The 19354-nt window shown below is 41.5% G+C and overlaps 1 protein-coding gene across 1 annotated transcript in view; it reads right to left on the reverse strand.

The window, feature by feature from the left end:
• The window catches only part of LOC308108950 (receptor-type tyrosine-protein phosphatase gamma-like), a gene marked incomplete at its 5' end in the record, with an annotated part of 501371 nt that overhangs the window by 190730 nt on the left and 291287 nt on the right, over positions 1 to 19354 (reverse strand). The window contains 2 exons of the mRNA XM_080462281.1: positions 752 to 900; positions 14158 to 14340. Of these exons, the coding sequence (XP_080318407.1) occupies positions 752 to 900; positions 14158 to 14340 (332 nt within the window). The remainder of the gene's footprint in view (positions 1 to 751; positions 901 to 14157; positions 14341 to 19354) is intronic.

Below are 19354 nucleotides of genomic sequence, written 5' to 3' on the forward strand. Positions count from 1 at the left end.
TCAGTTAATAAATGAAGTATTTTCAACAATATAGGCTATAATGCAAAATTCATGAAAAAAAAAAAAGAGATCAGTTTTATGAAGTAATAATGACGAGTAGATATTTCTGAGGCGAACAGCTGACTGTAACAGTTCAGCACCAATCAAACTGACCAAATTGTAATCTTAAATTAGAGTGGGAAGTCTTTCATGTTGCCACTAGAAGAACTGAATTTGTTCAGAATGAATTAGTTTCTCCTTCTTTACTGGTTTGGAATAAAATTAACAAATAAAATCAACTAACACTAATGCTAACAGCTAACTGTAATGCTAAGAGCTGGGACTGTGAGCAGGATCGCTCAAAGAGCGCCAAGAAACTTGCATGATTCACTTTTAATAACGGTCAGGTACGAGCACACTACTGCCAAAAGAAGTTGCATGATTATGATCATATCCCAAATGAAACAGGAAGCCGATGAATAGACCGCGGTACGGAGGAGATATCGGAGCATCGATTTGACTTAGCGAGCAGCGATGTGAATGCCTGCAGGTGATCAACGCCACACACGATGAGTTGAGAGTCAAGTGGTTCAAGTCTTGGTTTCTCATTTACACTTGCCATAGAGTGCTTGAAAAAGAAAGTGAAAATGAAGCTGCTGCTGATGGGTGAGCACCTCGCAGGAGTCTGATTTATCGCTGATGGGTGAGTGGATAACACAACACTGGATATTTACAATAACAGGCTGTGTAAGATTGGTTAGGTCGAGCTTACCTCCACGGGGTAACGCCGGCTGTTGATGCTGTGTTCAGAACCTTCAGATCCGTTGCTCGGTCCCCAGTGAAACTCCACTTTTTCTGCCTTAAACCTCCCAGGTAGGCCCGCTCCCCGAACAAAGTAATCATCTTTCAACATAATGGCCACTGGAAGAAAAACAGAGGAGCAGAGAGTGAGTGGTCTGGTCACTGCACATCACTTCAGCATACATGGTAATCACTCCACTCAAAGAAACACACGGGGGGAGAAAATTGGTGTCTGTTGTTGACATGAAGCCAGATTTTCAAGATTGCCCGAAACGATCAAACCGTGTGCGAGGACACACTCGCACCATTAATGCCCGTTGAGGTTTGCAGAGACGCAGACAAAAAAAAAAAAAACGTGTTTTGAGGACATGCTAAAGGTAAATGTGTTTATCTTTTAGATTTGCTGGGAGGAAGACAGCTAACACAAGACCATTTCTGTCATTTTCTATCAGCCTTTAAGCCAAGCTCTCAAATGAGGGGCTAATTTGTCAGACAAAACTGTTCTCTTCAGCCGCCGAAAATTGCCTGGCGGGGTCCTTTGTTATTCCATCACGTCTCGCAGAAATATAGTGAGAATTAAGAGGGGTCCTTATTTTTGAATTCACAAATGGCTCTGAAAGGATTCCCATGTTCCATTAACCACGTCTTTCTCCCACTTCACCCCGACGGCTCTGTCGCATTCAGAGAGGAAGAAGTTTGTCACTTCATGAAGTTTCTCCAAGAGTCTTGAACTATTACAAAAACGTGACGACACACAACCCAGTCCTTTCTAAATGTTAATGCTAATCCTCAGACGGGAACAGGGTCGAGCTGAAACTGGAAATATTTCCTGTTTAGTGAATGGAGTCAAAGTCCTGGATTATTCTGGAAAACAAACTCACATGAGATAAAAAGTCTTGGTTTGATTTGATCATTTCGGCTTGTTTCTAGTTCCTTCTGTCTTTTTACTTGCTCAGTTCATCACCTTGTAGACATTTTTTTAAGAGTTTATAGATTATATCCAGTGGTGGAGTGATTAACACCCTTGCCTCATCATGGGAAGGTTCTGGGTTTGAACCCACGTTGGGCTTTGGAGCCTGTTAAGAGTTTGCATGTTCTTCCTGTGTGTGAATGAGCTTTCCTTTAATCCTCCAGTTATTTGGTGGCTGTAATTGGTGTGTCTTTCTCTCAGCGCTTTCCTCCATAGTCAAATCTCTCAACTTTGACCAGTGAGAGTGTTTTTCCAAGTAGTATGATAAATACATGTTCAAAACATCACCATCAATCATCACCATCCATCCATTGTTAACTCAGACCCTGTCCAAATGACAACGCCGTTTCATGTAACCGCATACCTTTTGGCTGATCATCCACACACTGCGGTGTTTTAGGAGCTTGAAATTGGTGTTGTTTTGAAAACCGGTTCCGGAGTGGATGAATTTGAGTTGTGGATTGGCAAAAGGCACATTTGCTGAAAATGATGATGCCATCGCCCCACCTCTCAACTAGATAGCCCTCTCCGCGACGTCACTTAACAGCAACAGTGGGGGACTACAAGCTTCTGATGGAGCTGCTATTTGGTTTAATAAAGTGAGATAAAAGATTTGTGGAATTCTACTTTTTTCTTCTTCTCCATGCTTGGTGTATTTTTGTGGCACGGTTACAGCGCCACCTGTAACCATGGCATATGAATTACACTTTTTTCAGCCATTTTAATGGTGTCATGTGGACACAGATGCTTCCTGCACCGTTGTCATGTGGACAGAAAACTTTTTAAGAATGACGGGAGAAAAAAGATAGTGGTTGTGGGGAAAAGTACAGAACATGCTGGTTTTTTCATCAAATTGGTTCACTGGTTTTGTGCTGAAGCCAAACATTTGAGTGTTTAGAAATTAAACAAGTTCAGCTCAACATGAGTCCCTTCGGTTAGCCATTAGCCTTTAGCCTTTACTTATTAGCTTTTAGCCATTAACCTGGCTTTGTTGCCTCATCCCACAGAATCTAACATCACCTTCCTTTCTCATCAAATGACAAAAACAAGCAACAAGCAGGTTTTTCTTCTATCTTGTCACGTCCACCACACCCCCACCCCCACCCCAGGGAGTTCCTGACCCTACTTTTCAAAGTAATGATCGGTTTGTATAATGTCGACACAGTGCAAAGGTCGTTAGTAAGTAAACGCAATTTAGGGAAAAAATGTTGCATGCATGTTGAGGTCAGAAAGTTAAAGTCAGGCTGCAGAGCCGAGTCACGTCTCAGAGATGAATTTGTTTCACACGACGTGGGAGAATAATCCCCCCGCCTCTTTCTGTTAGCGTTTCCATCACAGCGTTCAGCAGCATCTCAGCCAGGTGATCCCTCCACAGATAAAACGCTCATCTGGTGTTTAGAAACAGTGCAGACCCAATGCATAATTCATGGGAGAGGCACGGGGACATTTGTCTTGTTAGCCATGCATTATGTAGCGGGGAGAGCAGAAGCTGCGCGCCATTTTGTTTCGCAGCTGTTGTTTGTGTTAGCATTTTACCACGGCTCTCGACATGCTGCGACACCCCCAAATCCATTTAAATTATGCTGGGCTGTGTTCCTTACTTTGCAGGTGCCCATCATCCTCCTTCCCTGTCTTTCTCTGGGTGTTCTTGAGGAGGGGGCTTGTGCTGGGCTGCTGGCTCTTTTTTGACCGTGTACTGCTCTTGTGCTTTCAGTTACCTGGTGATCCTCCCTCTGAAGGTCAGCTTGCTGTTTCTTTCCCACAACAAGCCGTGTTGTTTCCACCTAGCCCGATTGAGCTATTAGATGAATAAACAGATGTTTCACATCTCAGCTGCAGATAGAGCGGCGTCAAGGTGGACAAGACGTTTACTCTGTGACCTCAATCCATCAGCGCAGCTGAAAAACACACTGCAGAGAGACTTTGACCCGTTGAGGAATAGTTTGTTCTTCATCTCTCCCATCCTTTAACATTATGTGTCTAAATATATTCTACCTGCAGTGATGTTTTAAAGCGACTGTGAGATTATATTGAACTATTTGTGAATAGTTCTGTCAACCTGGCCGGAGCGTATCGTGCCTGATGAATTCCAGTGCCTGCAGCCCTGAACTGAAAGACTGATTGATCGATCGATTGATCAATTTATTTATTTTTATTATTGTTATTGAACGAACAGTTTTGTCAGCGATAAGCAGTTTGTCTTTTCAGCACAGGTCTGTTACATCTGAGCAGACATGGGACTTTTCCACTATCACTTACTCGACTCGACTCGGTTTTTAGGCTTTTCCATTACATGTTAGTACCCGACACCAGGTACTTTTCTAGTAGCTACTCGACCACAGTTCCAAGTAAGTCGAGTTAAGGTGAAAATTAGACATTGGCAGATGGCAAGCCACTGATTGGCCAGGGCGTGACATCACTAGATGAGTCAGGAGAGTGTGTTGTGGTAATACCGGCATTTTTAAAACACAATCACAAGACATACAGATCAGAGATTAATGCCGTGGAGCAACAACGAGGTGCATACATTTCTTTTTTTGGTGGCCAACGAGAGGATTCAGTGAGAACGAGACAGAACAACCTGCACCGAAAGAGTGCATCCAGAAGTCTCCAAGCTGATGGCCACCCATCGACGCCTTGCTCTGACGACTCCACCCACTCTGATTTGGTATTTCATTGTAATGGAAAACGACTGAAACTGAGTCAAGGTGAGGCGAGCTGAGTTGTGCTAGAACTGTGTAATGGAAAAGTGCCATACAAGATACAGCCAGTCATGTCTTGTAGCGCCACTTTGTAAGTTGGGCGGCAGTGTAGAGTTTCCAGAGTGTCCTCCATAATTTGTGAATAGTTTGTAGTCATTTATTGTGTCAGGCCATGCTGACTAAAGGTTTAAGAATGACTGTGTTTTATACAGTCCTGTCTCGACCTCGTCCTCAAAGCAGTGCTTCAACAGCAAGTGTCTTCCCAGTATTGTCTCAGTGGATTTGTCTATTGTCCTGTCTTGTAGTTTCTCGTATTGATTATACAGCAGTTGTTTTCTGTGGTTGTAAAAATATAAATAAATAAATAAAAAGTATGATAAAAGACACTGGGAACTCGGACAATTTTCCATTGATTCACTTAATTGATTTACTGAAGGTGTTTTTATGAATCCATGAGTTTCACTGTTGGGAAAGAATCCGGGTCAGTTTCATGTTCAGTTCACACAGATCAGGTTGCTGTTAACCAGACTAACTAGTCATGTCTTTGTCATGTGTTTTTCTGTTTGTGGCTGATGTCTGTTTACATGAAATCCCATTTGTCCTTCCATCCTGATGAAAGCATCTCACTGTTCTTTCGTTAACAGCAGTGTCTTGTCCTGTTTCCCTCAGTGTGTATTCCAGTCATGTCCTGTCTTGTTAATGTGTCGTGGTACTATGTCTCACTGGATGTATTCTTCCTGAGTATTGAACAAATACTTCGTTTTCTTGACAAATAATCTCCACCCATCCTTCTCCTAGTTTTGTGTGTTTTCTATTTAGAGGAGCAGGTCGATGGGCGGAGCCTGTGTAGCTCACATGGCTCATAATCCACAAAACCAAAATGGCGGAATCCTGCATTGTTCATGTGAGACGGCGTGGAGCCGTGTGCTTTCATTCACTCACATAACAGAATTTCTGGCAAACGTTTTGCACTTAAAATCATCTGAGGAGAAAAAAACACAAAATTCTCATTTAATGTCAAACATGTCATTTTCTGCAGCAACGGTGTATTGTGTTACTGGAATTCAATGACTGCTGCAAACCAGCTCTGACACCACGCAACTCCAAAGGAAACAGAAACAGCTGCAGGAGCGCTATTTTTAATTTCCCCCGCCGTTACCACTGCGTAGTTGTTTTGAAAGTTAGTTGACATTTGCCTAAGTGGATAACTGCAATGGTAAATGGCACAGTTAATGGGCATTGCTCAATAAATGATGAGCGTCATCAGGGCTTTTAAAAGCACACAATCTACAGGATGGTCAGGTTCTGGAAGACCCGGCCAACCAGAACCCACCACACCCCATCCCAACCCTCCCAGCAGAGGCAGAAACAGCAAAGAACTATATTACTTTGAGAGTTGAGGTTACAGACATAATGCAGTTTGATTTCCAAACCATTACTTTCTGCTTGTTCACTCAATATGGATGACTGACTGAATCTGAGCCCAAGTCCATGATAAGCTACTTGATAGAGCACTATACCAGGTTCTTTATGACACATATAATAGTTTTAGGATTTGAACATTGTTCCTACAGAGGTTGACATTTGGGTTTTACATTGTGTTGGGCTGGCAACAGTATGTCAGATCTGGCAACCCTGGAACGGACTGGCGTGGCATCAATATTTAAATCCGTAAAAAGCATGTCGTTCTGGGGTCCGATGACGTTCACACTGCAATCTGATGGAAGTCGCGTTCAAAATGTAGTGCGAACGATCACACAAAGTAATCGGATTAGCAATAAATCAAAACTGAGCATCAAGACCTGCAGTGTGAACGTCTCCCAAGCCTATTCTGGACTGCAGGATGGTGGGACACAGCAGATACATTTAAATCAAGCTCAGGTTAAAGCTTGCATTTGTACCTGTTCCAGTCATATACAGTACTCGTCTTGTTTGAATTATTTACATCAGTATTCTCACTATATGTATTCACACTACAACGTCCAGTCATGTGACTACACCAGGGGTCTGCAACCTGTTGTACTGGAGCCACATGTGGCTCTTTGGCTCCTCTGTTGTGGCTCCCTGAAGCTTCTACTAAATTACATCTAAATAAATATTTTCCTTTCTTTTTATTAGATCTGCACACTCGAGTTATTCTCATCATGGCTTTTATCTTTTGTATTAAAAAAAAACTTAAAAAAAAAAAAAGGCACAATAAGAAAAATGTGAAAAAATGCTAAAATGAACAGAATTTTTAAAAGGGAAGAATAAAAACTCGGGGGAAAAAAGCAGAATTGCATAGAAAATAGAGAAAATGGTTAAAATGTCTTTCCTACATTCCCGTGGCCATAAGCCTCTGTAACTCCTCCTTGTAAATAGTGTTTGTTGTGTTTTAGCTAATTTCATCCTCTCTATGCTTCTATTAGTCACCGTGTAGCCTCGTACATATTAATATTTAATTACGTTTTATTCTGTCTTGTTTCACATTAAGCTTTCTTTCTGTTTATTCTGTGTGGAGCAATGCCAAAAGGGATTCCCCTTTGGCATTAATAACGCATTTCTATTCTACTCTAAAATGTTAAAAATGTCTGGAAAATGCTGGAAAATAAGGATGAAACTGCTAAAATCAGGTACAAAAACAGCAGAAAATGTAATGAAATGTTTACCATTCTAAACTGTAATTGAAATTTCATTAAATCATCGTAAGATACAGTTTTTGTTTCAAAACTACTGAATATATGAAACTTAAGAAGCTGTTGTTGCCCCATTTTAAAGGTTAAACATGTTTTTCGGCTCCCGTTAAATTTGATTTGATGGAAAATCTCAAAAAATTGTTGTTTTGGTCATTAGAATTGCATACATATTTTTTTAAACACATGCAGAAACATTGTTAAATAGTTATTTTTCAGTGGTGCTTTTGGGGGTTATTTTGTATTATAGGGCGGGTGAGTGGTCAGTGACTGGATCAGCCACCAGGGGCCCATCACAATGCGTTAGTTCCACTTATGATAAAGAGTGCGGGACATTGTTAAGGTCTTTGGAGAATTTTGGTTTGTATTTGCTTCACTTGTAAACCAAATGATTTAAAAAAAAAAGTATAAAAGTCTGTCTCATCACATGGGAGTTCATGTCTGCAGTGAGTCAGAGTGGAAGGAAAGTGAAGCCACGTGTAAAGTGACTCAGCAGCAGGTGGAGACGGCAAACAGCTCGTCTCATGTGAGGAACCAATGCTTCTCTTGTCTGCTTCATGTTCACGAGGACAACACTTACATTGCATGTGCATGTGCATGTGCCTTGTACACTTCATCTTGTATGTCTATGAAACATTGTGACTGAAGCTCTTCAATTGATACTCAGTTCTGAAACAGTACTGAGTACTGTGGTTCATGAATAATAAATACTATACTAGGGATGCGTAATATATCGCAAATGCATCATCATTGCGATATCAACATGCGGGATATCAACCTGTGCAACATACATAGGAAGAGCAAAAGACTAACCAAACTGCGATAAATTGATTTTTTTCTATGCACTCTGCGTGTCAATATATGTGGCCACTCAGATGAGGATTTATTGCTCAATGCCCACTGACCAGTCTCTCTAATAGCGGTGTTGAATTTAATCGTTTCTACGATTCATAGCGGTGTGAACGATTCTGCATCGATGAAATAAAATCATAATTGATCATAACATACGAGTCATGCAGCTGCAACGTTGCCCGCCGGCACGCACATACACAAGATGAGTATGAGTGATGTCCGCGGTTTAGTTCGTACAATACCAGAGAAACAGAGTCAGCCCAATGTTGCTGATCAGCACGCAACTCCAAGCCGCGCTACATGCTACATGCTACATGCTCCATGTAAGAGTTTCAGGGCTCACACAAAGCGATGCTACATGCTGCATGTGATTGAAGTCTGAGTCCTACTCTCCGGAGCTGCGCTTAGCATCAACGCAGAGGCTGTGCAGAGGTGGTTCGCAATGCAGAGCCTTCACATATCATTTGCGTATGGAGTATGAATTAGGCTTTATGGCATATTTAATTAGTATTCGTATCATTTTTCCTTATCAGCAATTAACTAAAGGTTAGCACACACACTTGTACACATACTTCAAAAAAGTGGTATCAGTGCATCCCTCATTTACTTTTTAACCGAACGTTTAGATATTTAGTAACATTTAAATATTTTCTCTTATGAAGTACACTGCACTGTATGGATGCCATTTTAGTATTTACTGTTGTAAATATGTTGTTTGCTGTGTTTGGACCATGGCTTTAGGCAGAAATCGGTGTTTTGAGTGTCCATCCCAAAAATCTGGGTGTTACTATATATGAAAAATAAAAATACAAATAGAGATAGACCACAAATGGTGCATTCTAATACATTCTGGACTACTAAATACTACATTGTGATATGTAGATTTTGCTTCTTAAAAGTAATATATTTTATATTCTCCTTGATATCTTTGCTGATGCATCTAATATACTGTCTTGTTTTGTTAAAAAATTTTTTTTATTATTTTAGGGTAATAGCTTCTTTTCATTGGTGATAGTTTTCACCTGTACCTGTACCTGTACCTAACTCCCCTCACTCCAAACTTCCCTACATGTACTTGTTTATGCCCCTGTAGTACATTGCTTCTGTCTGCACCCCTAAACTGAGCACATGTAGACTCTGAACTCTGAAATAGTTTTTATTCTCCTCTTATTAGTTTTTAATTGAATACTAGATGCTTATTTGTTATCTGCAAGCCTCCTATAGCTCGGTCCCAACACATAGTATGTCACAGTCACATATACATTGGTGATGGAACAAGCATGATTGTCAATACCTAAATCAAAATTTGCATTTTCACAGCAAACAATATTTTATTCTTCAATGAGAAGCATGAATGATGTGCAGTTATCCAAACATGTGTCAGATCATTAGATCGATCATAGGTCTATAGAATAAGTCTCACCTGTGTGGATTCTGCAGATATAATTCCTCAGCATCTTGGAAAGAAAATTCATAGAAATTCCTCCCCTCTGCCCTGGCATTTCAACGCATCAAATGAGTCAGAGAATTGTGAATCGATCAAAACCTATATACCACATGGTATCAGCTGACCAATCACATTGCTCGTTACCGGGCGTAATACAAAGCGGAAATCAGTTGCGAGTTGTGCACTCGAGCCGATAATTTGCTATATTTTGGCAAAAAAAGATTAATTTAAGCAACATTAGATGGTGACTAGTAGTGATGGTTATTATACACATATTTTAGAGGCTTTGAGCAACACGTCCGATATTTTAGACACCGTGTTTTCCAAAAATGTACCGTCCAAATGCCGGCTGGACGGCTCACTGCCTAAAACCATGGTTTGGACTAAAGTCATGTTTATGATGTTTGTCATTTTCTAAAGTAAAAAGCAAGGTTCATATTCATCTGACTTCATGGGAAAATGAACAGGAAAGTTAGCTGTGAGCAGTTAGAAAAAAAATTGGAGATGTAACACATAGTTATGCATCAAGGAATCGAATCAAATCGTTGACAAGATAAACAGAATCGAATCATGAGAGCAGTGAAGATGCACAGCCCTAATATAAACCAAAAAATGGCCATTGCAAGTCATATTGTCATGGCAACACTCAACAACATTATCTCATGTTTTCCTAATATCGTGCAGCCTCGTACTATACCTTCTCTATTAACACAAAATCTTGGAAATGTTTTTAGTTAAAGTCATTTCAGAAGCCAGACTGTGATAATTCAATAAGTCCATGGGTTAAACCAGCACTGTCAATAGTTTTAGAGTGTTTAAAAAAAAAAAAAAAACTGGTATCTGAGAATGTGCGCACCATGGCATCTCGGATGAACTGTACCTCCATACCCGCTCCCATCAGATTATTTGAAATAGCTGGAGAAACTGGAAAGGAACAAATAATGACGGCTGATTTCTGCTATAAATAGGCCTTACCAGCAGCAGGGCTAAAGATGTCCTGAGCCAGTGTCCTGGCAGTCAGCTTATTACATTATGTGGGATCCTGTGAGCTGCTGGTAATGCTTATGTACACTCCAATACCTCGAAATCTAAATCAGCCCCCTTCAGATAAGTTTAGCAGTTAGTTCCTTCCTGTTTGGCGTGTAGTTATATTTACTACCATCCAAGCGCCGTCACAACCAGAAACATGCTATTCATTTGGAGCGGCTGCCTCGCGCCGCTCACAAGAATCTGTATTTCATGCCGCGTTAGCCTCTTGTATTACGCTCGCTCCTCATTTCATTCTACCACTTCCTATAAAAAGCAGCCTGCATTCTGTGGTTACGGTCGGATTGCCAGACGCATATACAGCCCGTCCCAGCTCTGATTCTGTCTGCACCGCCGCATAACAAGAGACTGCGGGTGAATGTGTGGTTCCTTTGACTGGCTGTCTTCCTCACAAATGTATGGCTCAGGTTGTAAAATGTGTAAATTATAAAGAAAACTGATTTGATGATCATTAACCATTAACAGTGTAGTTTAGCACCTGGATTTATTCCCCCATGCTGCTGGAGTCTATATGCAGAATGTGGTCGGAAATAAAACTTTCTGGATGAAAGAAGAGCCCGGCTGTAAAAGGATGACAGCATATGTTGCTTGAAATCTTGTAGTTGTGGTTGAGCCCTCACACATGCCATGTGCACTAACGCACCGCCACACCACCACACCACCGCACCACCACAGATGGAGACTTTGCACTTATTACAAGCTGGATGCTTCCTCTCTTGTTCAGCCTGGACGGCTTCGTGTCCTGTACCTCCAAGAGAAATCAGGAAGCTCTTTCACCTCAGTCCATCGTAAACCAGCTCAAGGCCAATTTCTGACTTTATTGTTCTTTACATTTGGGCAGGGGTCTGCAGACTTTTTGTCACTTTTCCCCTCATCAAATTTTACTGGCGCCGCAAAACACGTTTCACCTTTAAAACAAAGCGAACACAGCTTAGAATGTTTAATCGAGTTTTGAAACATGTTCAAAAATTGTATCTTATGTTGCTTATATAAACTTTCAATTCCAGTTTAGGATGGTGAACATTTCATTACATTTTTAGCTGTTTTGATCTATTTTGAGCAGTTTCAGCCCTTTTTTTTCACATTTCTGAGACTCTATTATAAAACATTTAACTGTTTAAACCATTTTGGCTCTTTTTTTTTTTTTAAAGCAGTGTGCGTGTTGTTCTCTTTTAGAAATTGTGGTTTCTTGTGGTTTTAGCTTGTTCTCATTTTAACCATTTTACTTATTGTGTCTTTTTTAAAGCTCTTTTCATCTGAGTGATAGAGACTTTAAAAATGAATGTGTCGTGTGAACAAAATGAAATTAAGATCAATCATGTACTGGCGTATAACTATAGAAGGGCTGAAGAGCCCCATTTGGCCCTGGAGCCGCAGGTTGCAGACCTCTGCATTTGGGGCTGAAGCTTCACACACAACAGTTTCTAATCAATAATGATTTCAGTCTCTTTCCTTGTTGAGATTTCTCTGAAGCTTTTTCCAGTTTTTTTTTAATCAGCATGCTTTTGTTGCCATCATTACCCTCAAGGAGTTGCATTATCCACCAACTGTTTTGCAACCTATTGCTTGTATCAAACTGATGAAGAAATGTAATTTTGAAAAAGAGACAAACTGTCTGACTCAATATATTTTCTACATTCAATTCTTCAGATCGATCAGATGATATAACATATTATTATGAGACACAACTATTGTAATTATTTGATTGTCATATCTCATTAATCGATCATAGTCTTCATTCTGATATATTTCAGGTTACAGTCTGGCTGGAGACAGTTCATTGAAACCTGTGGTCACATGACACATTGAGGAAATGAAGCTCTGCTCCTGAACACACAGCTGCGCTCTGCACGCCATTCAAAATGCTGTCGACGGCGACGACAACCACCTGTGGCCTCACAAGCCTTTCAACTCCATTTCGCCGGCGAGGGGGGAGAGGATCATCCATCTTCGTGACAGCCGGGAACGGTGAAAAATACCTGTGGCTGACAAGGAAGGTCCTCGACATGCCAGGAGAGGCGAATGCAGATGGTCTGCCGCTGAATCCGACGCACACTGACACCTGCCACCGCACTTGTACTAATACGGATGGAGCATGTCTGAATGGAAACGGGACGTGCGCTCTTCATCAGAGATGACTGGCTGCATATTGCACCTGTCTTGTTTTATAACAGTGTGCAGGAACGTGATGCAACAGATGTTTGGCGTTCAGACATCTGCCGATATGAGCTGGGGTTATTAGAGGTGTCAAACTTCAGCTTTTCAGTCTGTGCACAACGGCACAGGCCCCGAACACATCTGGCCATAAAGCATGGGCAACTTCTTCCAGTAATGCATTGTTGGCCATAAAGAGTTACTTACATTGTGTTTAAAACACAGTATTTATTCTTTTTCATCATTTGTCATGGAACAATAAAAGTTAACAAGCTAGTCACACGTGGAAAAATGTGGAATCATAATAAAGCAGCGTTGAATGGGTCCCCGCATCCATGCTGGACTGGAAGCATGTCCCTCAGTTGGCGCTGCGACTAACAGTGTATTTTGGCCTATGGATGTGATGAGGGCTGACTGTAATCATGCATGTAAAGTTTCAGGCTGAGTGGAGCAGCACTTCCTGTCCATTGACCAGGTGGCGCCCTCTCTGTGATTGTATATTCGTCAATGGGATTGATCAGGGCAGGACTGTGATCATGTGACTTTTAAGGCTGAGTTGAGCACGTTCAGGCTATATACACTGCACTTTTTGTTTCATGGCGAAACGGCAAACACTGTGGCATGGCCAGGGCGCTCAGACTTTTGTGGAACATTTTATTAACTGTTACTCAACCATCCCTTTCCTATCAACTAGCCAAATTTAAGGTCATTTGGAATTGGAGGATGAATTCGCTCTAGAAAATGGGAAAATTTGGGCCAAGATTGACACAATTTTTTTGGAAATAGCCACCTACCTGTTAAGTTTTTGGAATGTGTACCTCAGACTTTTTTGTGAGTCTTGGTGTGCAACACATCTGTATCAAACGTGATGTAGTGGCATAATGTTGCAGGTGGCGCTGTTTAGCCATGATGCCACTCACATGTGTATTTTCCCCTAAATACAATTATTATTTTTTTGCCTGGTCTGATGCGTGTGCTAAGTTTGGTAACTATTCCAGTGCATTTAGGTCCTCAAAAATGTGTTTGTTTTGTCAGGAGAATTTAAAAGAATTTCTGAGCGGTTCCAATATAATCCCACAGTCTTTGTGCTCGGATCTTAAATACCAGTTTGTACCAGCAGAGGGTGCAATGAGCCACTCATCCTGCATTCAGTCTGAGAGATGCAACAGTAGCAGGAGATTCTATCACTACAGTATTTAAAACAGTAAATTAAAGTTCTGAGTAATGGCCATTGGCTCCCTTCTGCCCCCCAGTGTGCGGCGGAAGAAGTACGGTAGGTACATTGTGCTCGCTGCACCTCGGAGTAAAACTCCACCGTGCCTGAGTGGAAGTAGTCAAGCTTTGCTTTTGGTTTTGGATGGACAGTTCTTTTGAAAATAACTTGTATGCGCCCACAGACCAGACGTGACCATCACCACAGCTTTGCTATATAGGACTAGATACTGACACACTCCGTAAAAACTGCTAAAGTGTCGTTTTCCATTGAACCCAGGCTGACAGTCAGCAACAGGAGAAGAGCTCTCGCCACCATACCTGTCTTCCCAGTGTTCTTCATAGATGTCTTGTTAGAGGATTCTGCATCGAAGCCCTCCAGAGTCAGCTCTTGATACTCTGTAGATATTTTCGTATCCTGGTCCAAGATGTTGATTGGCGACTGGTTTCTCTCCCGACACTCCGGGTAGGCGGACGCCCAGCCCTCGTCTGGCCCGTATATACCTGACCGAAACAAGACAGGCAACAGTCTCATTACTTGAAGGGTGGAGTGAAGTGAAGCTGGGAGAAAATAACATTTCAGAATCACTTTGTCTGGAATGAAAGCGGACAGCAGCGAGTTATCTGCACCACGGTTAAACATTGCTCACAGAAAAGCTTCAGAAATGCCTCCACTGCAGGGCCACGTTGTGACCTTTTGTAAAGTTAGATGTAGAAATAGTTCTATATTTAGTTCCTAATGCTGAACTTGTACTGGAAATCACTTCAGGTGACCCTCTGCAGCCTACAGAGATCACACAACTTCTGAAGTCCTCAGATAAGTCATGACAAAGCAGGTGTGTGTGTGTGTGTGTGTGTGTGTGTGTGTGTGTGTGTGTGTGTGTGTGTGTGTGTGTGTGTGTGTGTGTGTGTGTGTGTGTGTGTGTGTGTGTGTGTGTGTGTGTGTGTGTGTGTGTGTGTGTGTGTGTGTGTGTGTGTGAGTTTTGACAGTAGATGTCCAGAGTGAGTGCCTGAGGCCGGAGTATTGGAGCGTTGGTCACTTTGTGCAGGAGCTGGCAGAGAGAGATATCGGGAGGCTGAAATGTCACCCAGCCGCCACTTTAACACCAAACTGTTTGTTCAGAGATCAGGGCTGAAGCTGCCGGGTGCACCCGGGGCAGAACGCTGCCCAGGGGGCACCCACCTCCAAAAAATCTCACTTACAGTTACTCTACCAGAAAAAATTCTTCAAAATATACTTCCCATAAAAGGTCTCACCTCTGCCCAGAGAATAAACGAAAACATGAAAACAAAACCATCACCACTCAATTCCACTCATTTCCAAATCGCACTTTCCTAAATCGATCACACTAAAGTGGATATGTTTACAAACAAACCGGAAGTTTTAATCATCATGTTTATGTTTTGCTTAACTGACGTCATCTTGGGAAACCTGCCGCAAGGGTTTCTGGGATATCAAACAATATCTAAATATCCACATTTGGCCAATTCAACCTGAAAAAAAGCCAGACTTTCTCAAAGAAAGAGTCTTCAAGCCACGAGAAAAATCTGAAATGTTGTAAAACGGATCGTTGATCATTTTTCCAGTGCAAATCGAGATCTCCTGGGATCTTGAGACACAATGCCTTAAGAAAGTTTGGGAGTTTCAATTGACAATAAGATGTCAACAAACCCAGGGACGTTACGAGAAATTTAAATGCTGAAAATACGTGTTTGTCTGAGTCTAAAGATGAATTTCCTTCAGAAAGGTATTGACACTGAATTAGAGATGTACATCAACAACTAAAACTGGATCCTAATTTTGACATTTTTCCTGTGTGGATTTGTGGTTGAGGAAATTTAGGTCTAAAGATAAAAAGAATTATGATAAGAAATAATGGTGAAATAGAAGTGAAACTATATTTGATGTAACTTCATCATTCAGTTTCACTATTGATTCAACAGAAATCAAAGTGTTTCCATCAAGTGTAGGAGGACGTTTGTTCACACGTTTACTGAGAGAAATCTGTTTAGTCCGTTTTCTGGACATCCTGACTGCTGAGTTGTCGGTGTCACAGTTGATGCACTGTGAGAGGGTTGACCGTCCGGCTCAGCGTCTGATGCTGAGGTAGAGTGACGATGAAGGTAGACAGGCTTCGGACACCTAACTCAACAGCTCTACTTCTTCTTTGTTTTTTGTTGCAAATAATCATATTCAGCCATTTTTGTTGAAATGAAAGCTCTGAAGTCACTGTAATATAATTGTTTTTGTTGAATTTAATTACCTAAATAATGAAATCTTCTCTCTGCTTTCACTACAGATTATAGATTATCACATGTCAAAGATCAGGAACTTCCTTGAACCTCTAGCAGACCTGGTCGTTGCTGTTTATCTTCATACTGATTCATTCTGTTGGATGTTGGTGAGAGCAGGTGTGTGCGCCTCAGTTTGGCTTCACGGTAAAGCTTGAAGAGATAATCTGCTGTGGCTCCGCTAACTGCCCTCGTGTCACGTCGGACGTGCTGGTTGTGCAGATGGCTGCTGTGCTAATAGATCTTTTTAAAAGTGAATTTCATGGTTTTAGCACCAGACTGTGTTTCACCACTGGGATCATTTGATGTTCAGCAGCCTCCTGGAGATCACTATAGACATTACAAAACTCAACATGGCTTTATTTGAAGTGCTGTCTTCTGTCAGTGGAATCCTGCTCTGCCACTGCGACCCCGTTTCATCTCATCTCAACACTCAGCTCACAGCGGATACAACCTACAAGAAGACTGCTACACATCCCGCCACAGATCCGCACACTGTTTTCTCTGAACTGATGAGACAGAGACACACTTTGACTTGACATTCATAGAGACCGTTTGTCTTACTTGTCTTACATGTCCTACAATTGCTGCATTATTTTCTTATTAACAGGCCATAATCACACTTCCATAGTCTCGTACTTGTACCATTGACACAATAGACAAGCTTCTCTAATTGTACTATAACTTTTAAATGGCCTTTATGTTTATTTTCCTCTGCAGCAGTGCCTTCAGGCAGCTCAGTGGAAACTGGTTGATCCATACGAGCTGTTGTCATACAGACGAGACAGAAAATGTAGGAAATGTACTATCTATTGCTAATTCCAGTGAAAAGGGCAGTCATATTCTCCCTGATGTGTAAAACCCAGTCAACAGTAATCATATTAAGGCCGATTCATAGTCCAAAAGTAAGAAGAACAAAGTTCATTTCCTGATGTTGCTTTGTCTTCGTCAGGACATTTCATATTCCGAGTAGTAGCTGTGTGAACTCAGAGGCCACGCCCACTCACCACAGACACACTTTTAACTTTTCAACTGCCCAGCTTATTTCTCACATCAAATATTTTCAGAAATACATTTCACTGAACTGTTTGAGTAATAACAGAGAAAGTTTGTGACCGAGCCGCCATGTTGGTCTGGTTTTAAGTGCAGGATCAGAAAGACCCTAAGACGCATTTGTCCAATCAAAGAGCAGGTAGCTCTGAGCTGTGCTACATGCTACATGCTAAAGAAATTTGGGGCTCACTCAGTAGCAAGGCTACATGCTACATGCTAAAGACTTTTGGGGCTCAAAGAGTAGCAAGGCTACATGCTATAGAGTTTAAGAGCTCTCACAGTAGTAAGGCTACATGCTACATGCTAAAGTGTTTCAGGGCTCACACAGTAGCAAGGCTACATGCTAAATGCTAAAGATTTTTGGGGCTCACACAGTAGCAAGGCTACATGCTAAAGAGTTTATGGCCTCACACAGTAGTCAGGCTACATGCTACATGCAAAAGAGTTTATGGCCTCACACAGTAGTGAGGCGACATGCTAAAGAGTTTTGGGGCTCACACAGTAACAAGGCTACATGATAAATGTGACTAAAATATGACTGATAGACTCATTAGCGAGCTGTAGTGTGTGTGTGGCACACAGCAGTGTGTAATAGACGCTGCACGCTGCCCTGTCCTGTATAAAAGTATCGCGGACTCACAATGGAAGGACACCGCTAACAAAGCGTGCGATTTTCAGATGCAGTGCGTTTGCATGCAGGGGAAAAAAGCGCTCTAGTGGACCGCTGCATTAACAATGGCGGAAAGAGAAGTGTGAGTGGATGAAGAAGGAGGAGGAGGTAGAAAAACGGTCTGAGGTTGGCGAGGAAGATTTGGTATTGAGACAGCCGAGCAAATGAAGAAGAAAAGGTGAGGGACGTGGCGTCCATTTTGGCTTGCAAGCCAGTGGAATGCGGAAGTAAACAAGAAAAATTGGACCAATCCACAAGGAGTTGCAGAGCACACAGCAGAACGAACTTCACCCTGGATGAAGAGCTTTGGTGAAATTTCTTCCAACCGACAGATCGGAGCGAAGAAATCAAGTCACTTGTTCCTGTCAGAAGTTTCTTCGTCCTTCTACTGGAGTATGAATTGTTTTTTACAGCTGGTAGTGTTATGAGCTTAAGTCAGAGAAGATTATCTGGTGAACGTACTAACTTCTATCACAGCACACAGCCTCCACCGCACGATTCATAAGGATTTTTCAGCCACACGTTTTCATACCTTGGAATCCAGATTTTATGTGAGAGTTAAAAGAAGTGAGAGAAAGTTTTCACTCTGAGAACTTTTTTCGTGTTTCTAACCCACTTTAAAACAGTTTGCAGAGAGTCTGTTGAAAACAGTTAATATGTGCGTCTCGGTGCTCCTTTGAGCGAATCCATCCTGAGCACATGTGAGGAACGAGGAAACCGTCTGCAAGTAGTGAAGAGGAGGAGATACAGAGGAGGAAGTGTTCCGTCTGCACAGGCCTGCTTTATCTCTGCATCAGACCATTGGGAAACTAAATGCATCATTTATGACGGATAACCCCCATTTTACACATAAAGAAATGTAGACTTCTATTGGCTCTGTGGCAATGTCACAAACTGAATTATACTTCGACTGTTCAGGGAGAAATGATGCAACGTGAGGAATCTCAGCCTGCTGCTACAGGCCATTAGCTTTTGAAGCTGGCAGTGAATTTGAATAAAGTAGAGGTCAGTACCAGGATGTATAAGCACACCGAATGGATATATTGTATATGATATATGAATGTTCTGTGTCTATGAGAGCTGTGTGGCGGATCAAACCGTTTTTAATGTATCAGCTCGAAGACACGCAGCACTATGCGAAACACTCAAAAATCAAGGACTTATCTGTATTACGTGAAGTGAATGAACGCAAGACAAATCTGACCATCGTTTCTTCAGAATGAACCTAGGAGTTTTAAATGAACTCTGTTGGAAAGTTTTCTAAAAACCCAGTTTCTTCATGTGCAGCTGAACTGTTGAGATTTTGTCGGACCCATACAGTATTTCCAATACTCTTAATTTAAAGTTTCTTTTTAACATTGACTTTATGATAGGGAAACTCTATTCTGTTTGAGTGTAACAATGGAATCATTATTTTCTCACTTATATTTTTATTCATAGACTGAAACTTCAGATTAAAACCTAAAAGTTTTACAAATATTGTGGAAAATATAAATGAGAATT

Source organism: Lipophrys pholis (assembly GCF_963383615.2).
Source record: "Lipophrys pholis genome assembly, chromosome: 4".
In the NCBI taxonomy this organism is placed as follows: Eukaryota; Metazoa; Chordata; class Actinopteri; order Blenniiformes; family Blenniidae; genus Lipophrys; species Lipophrys pholis.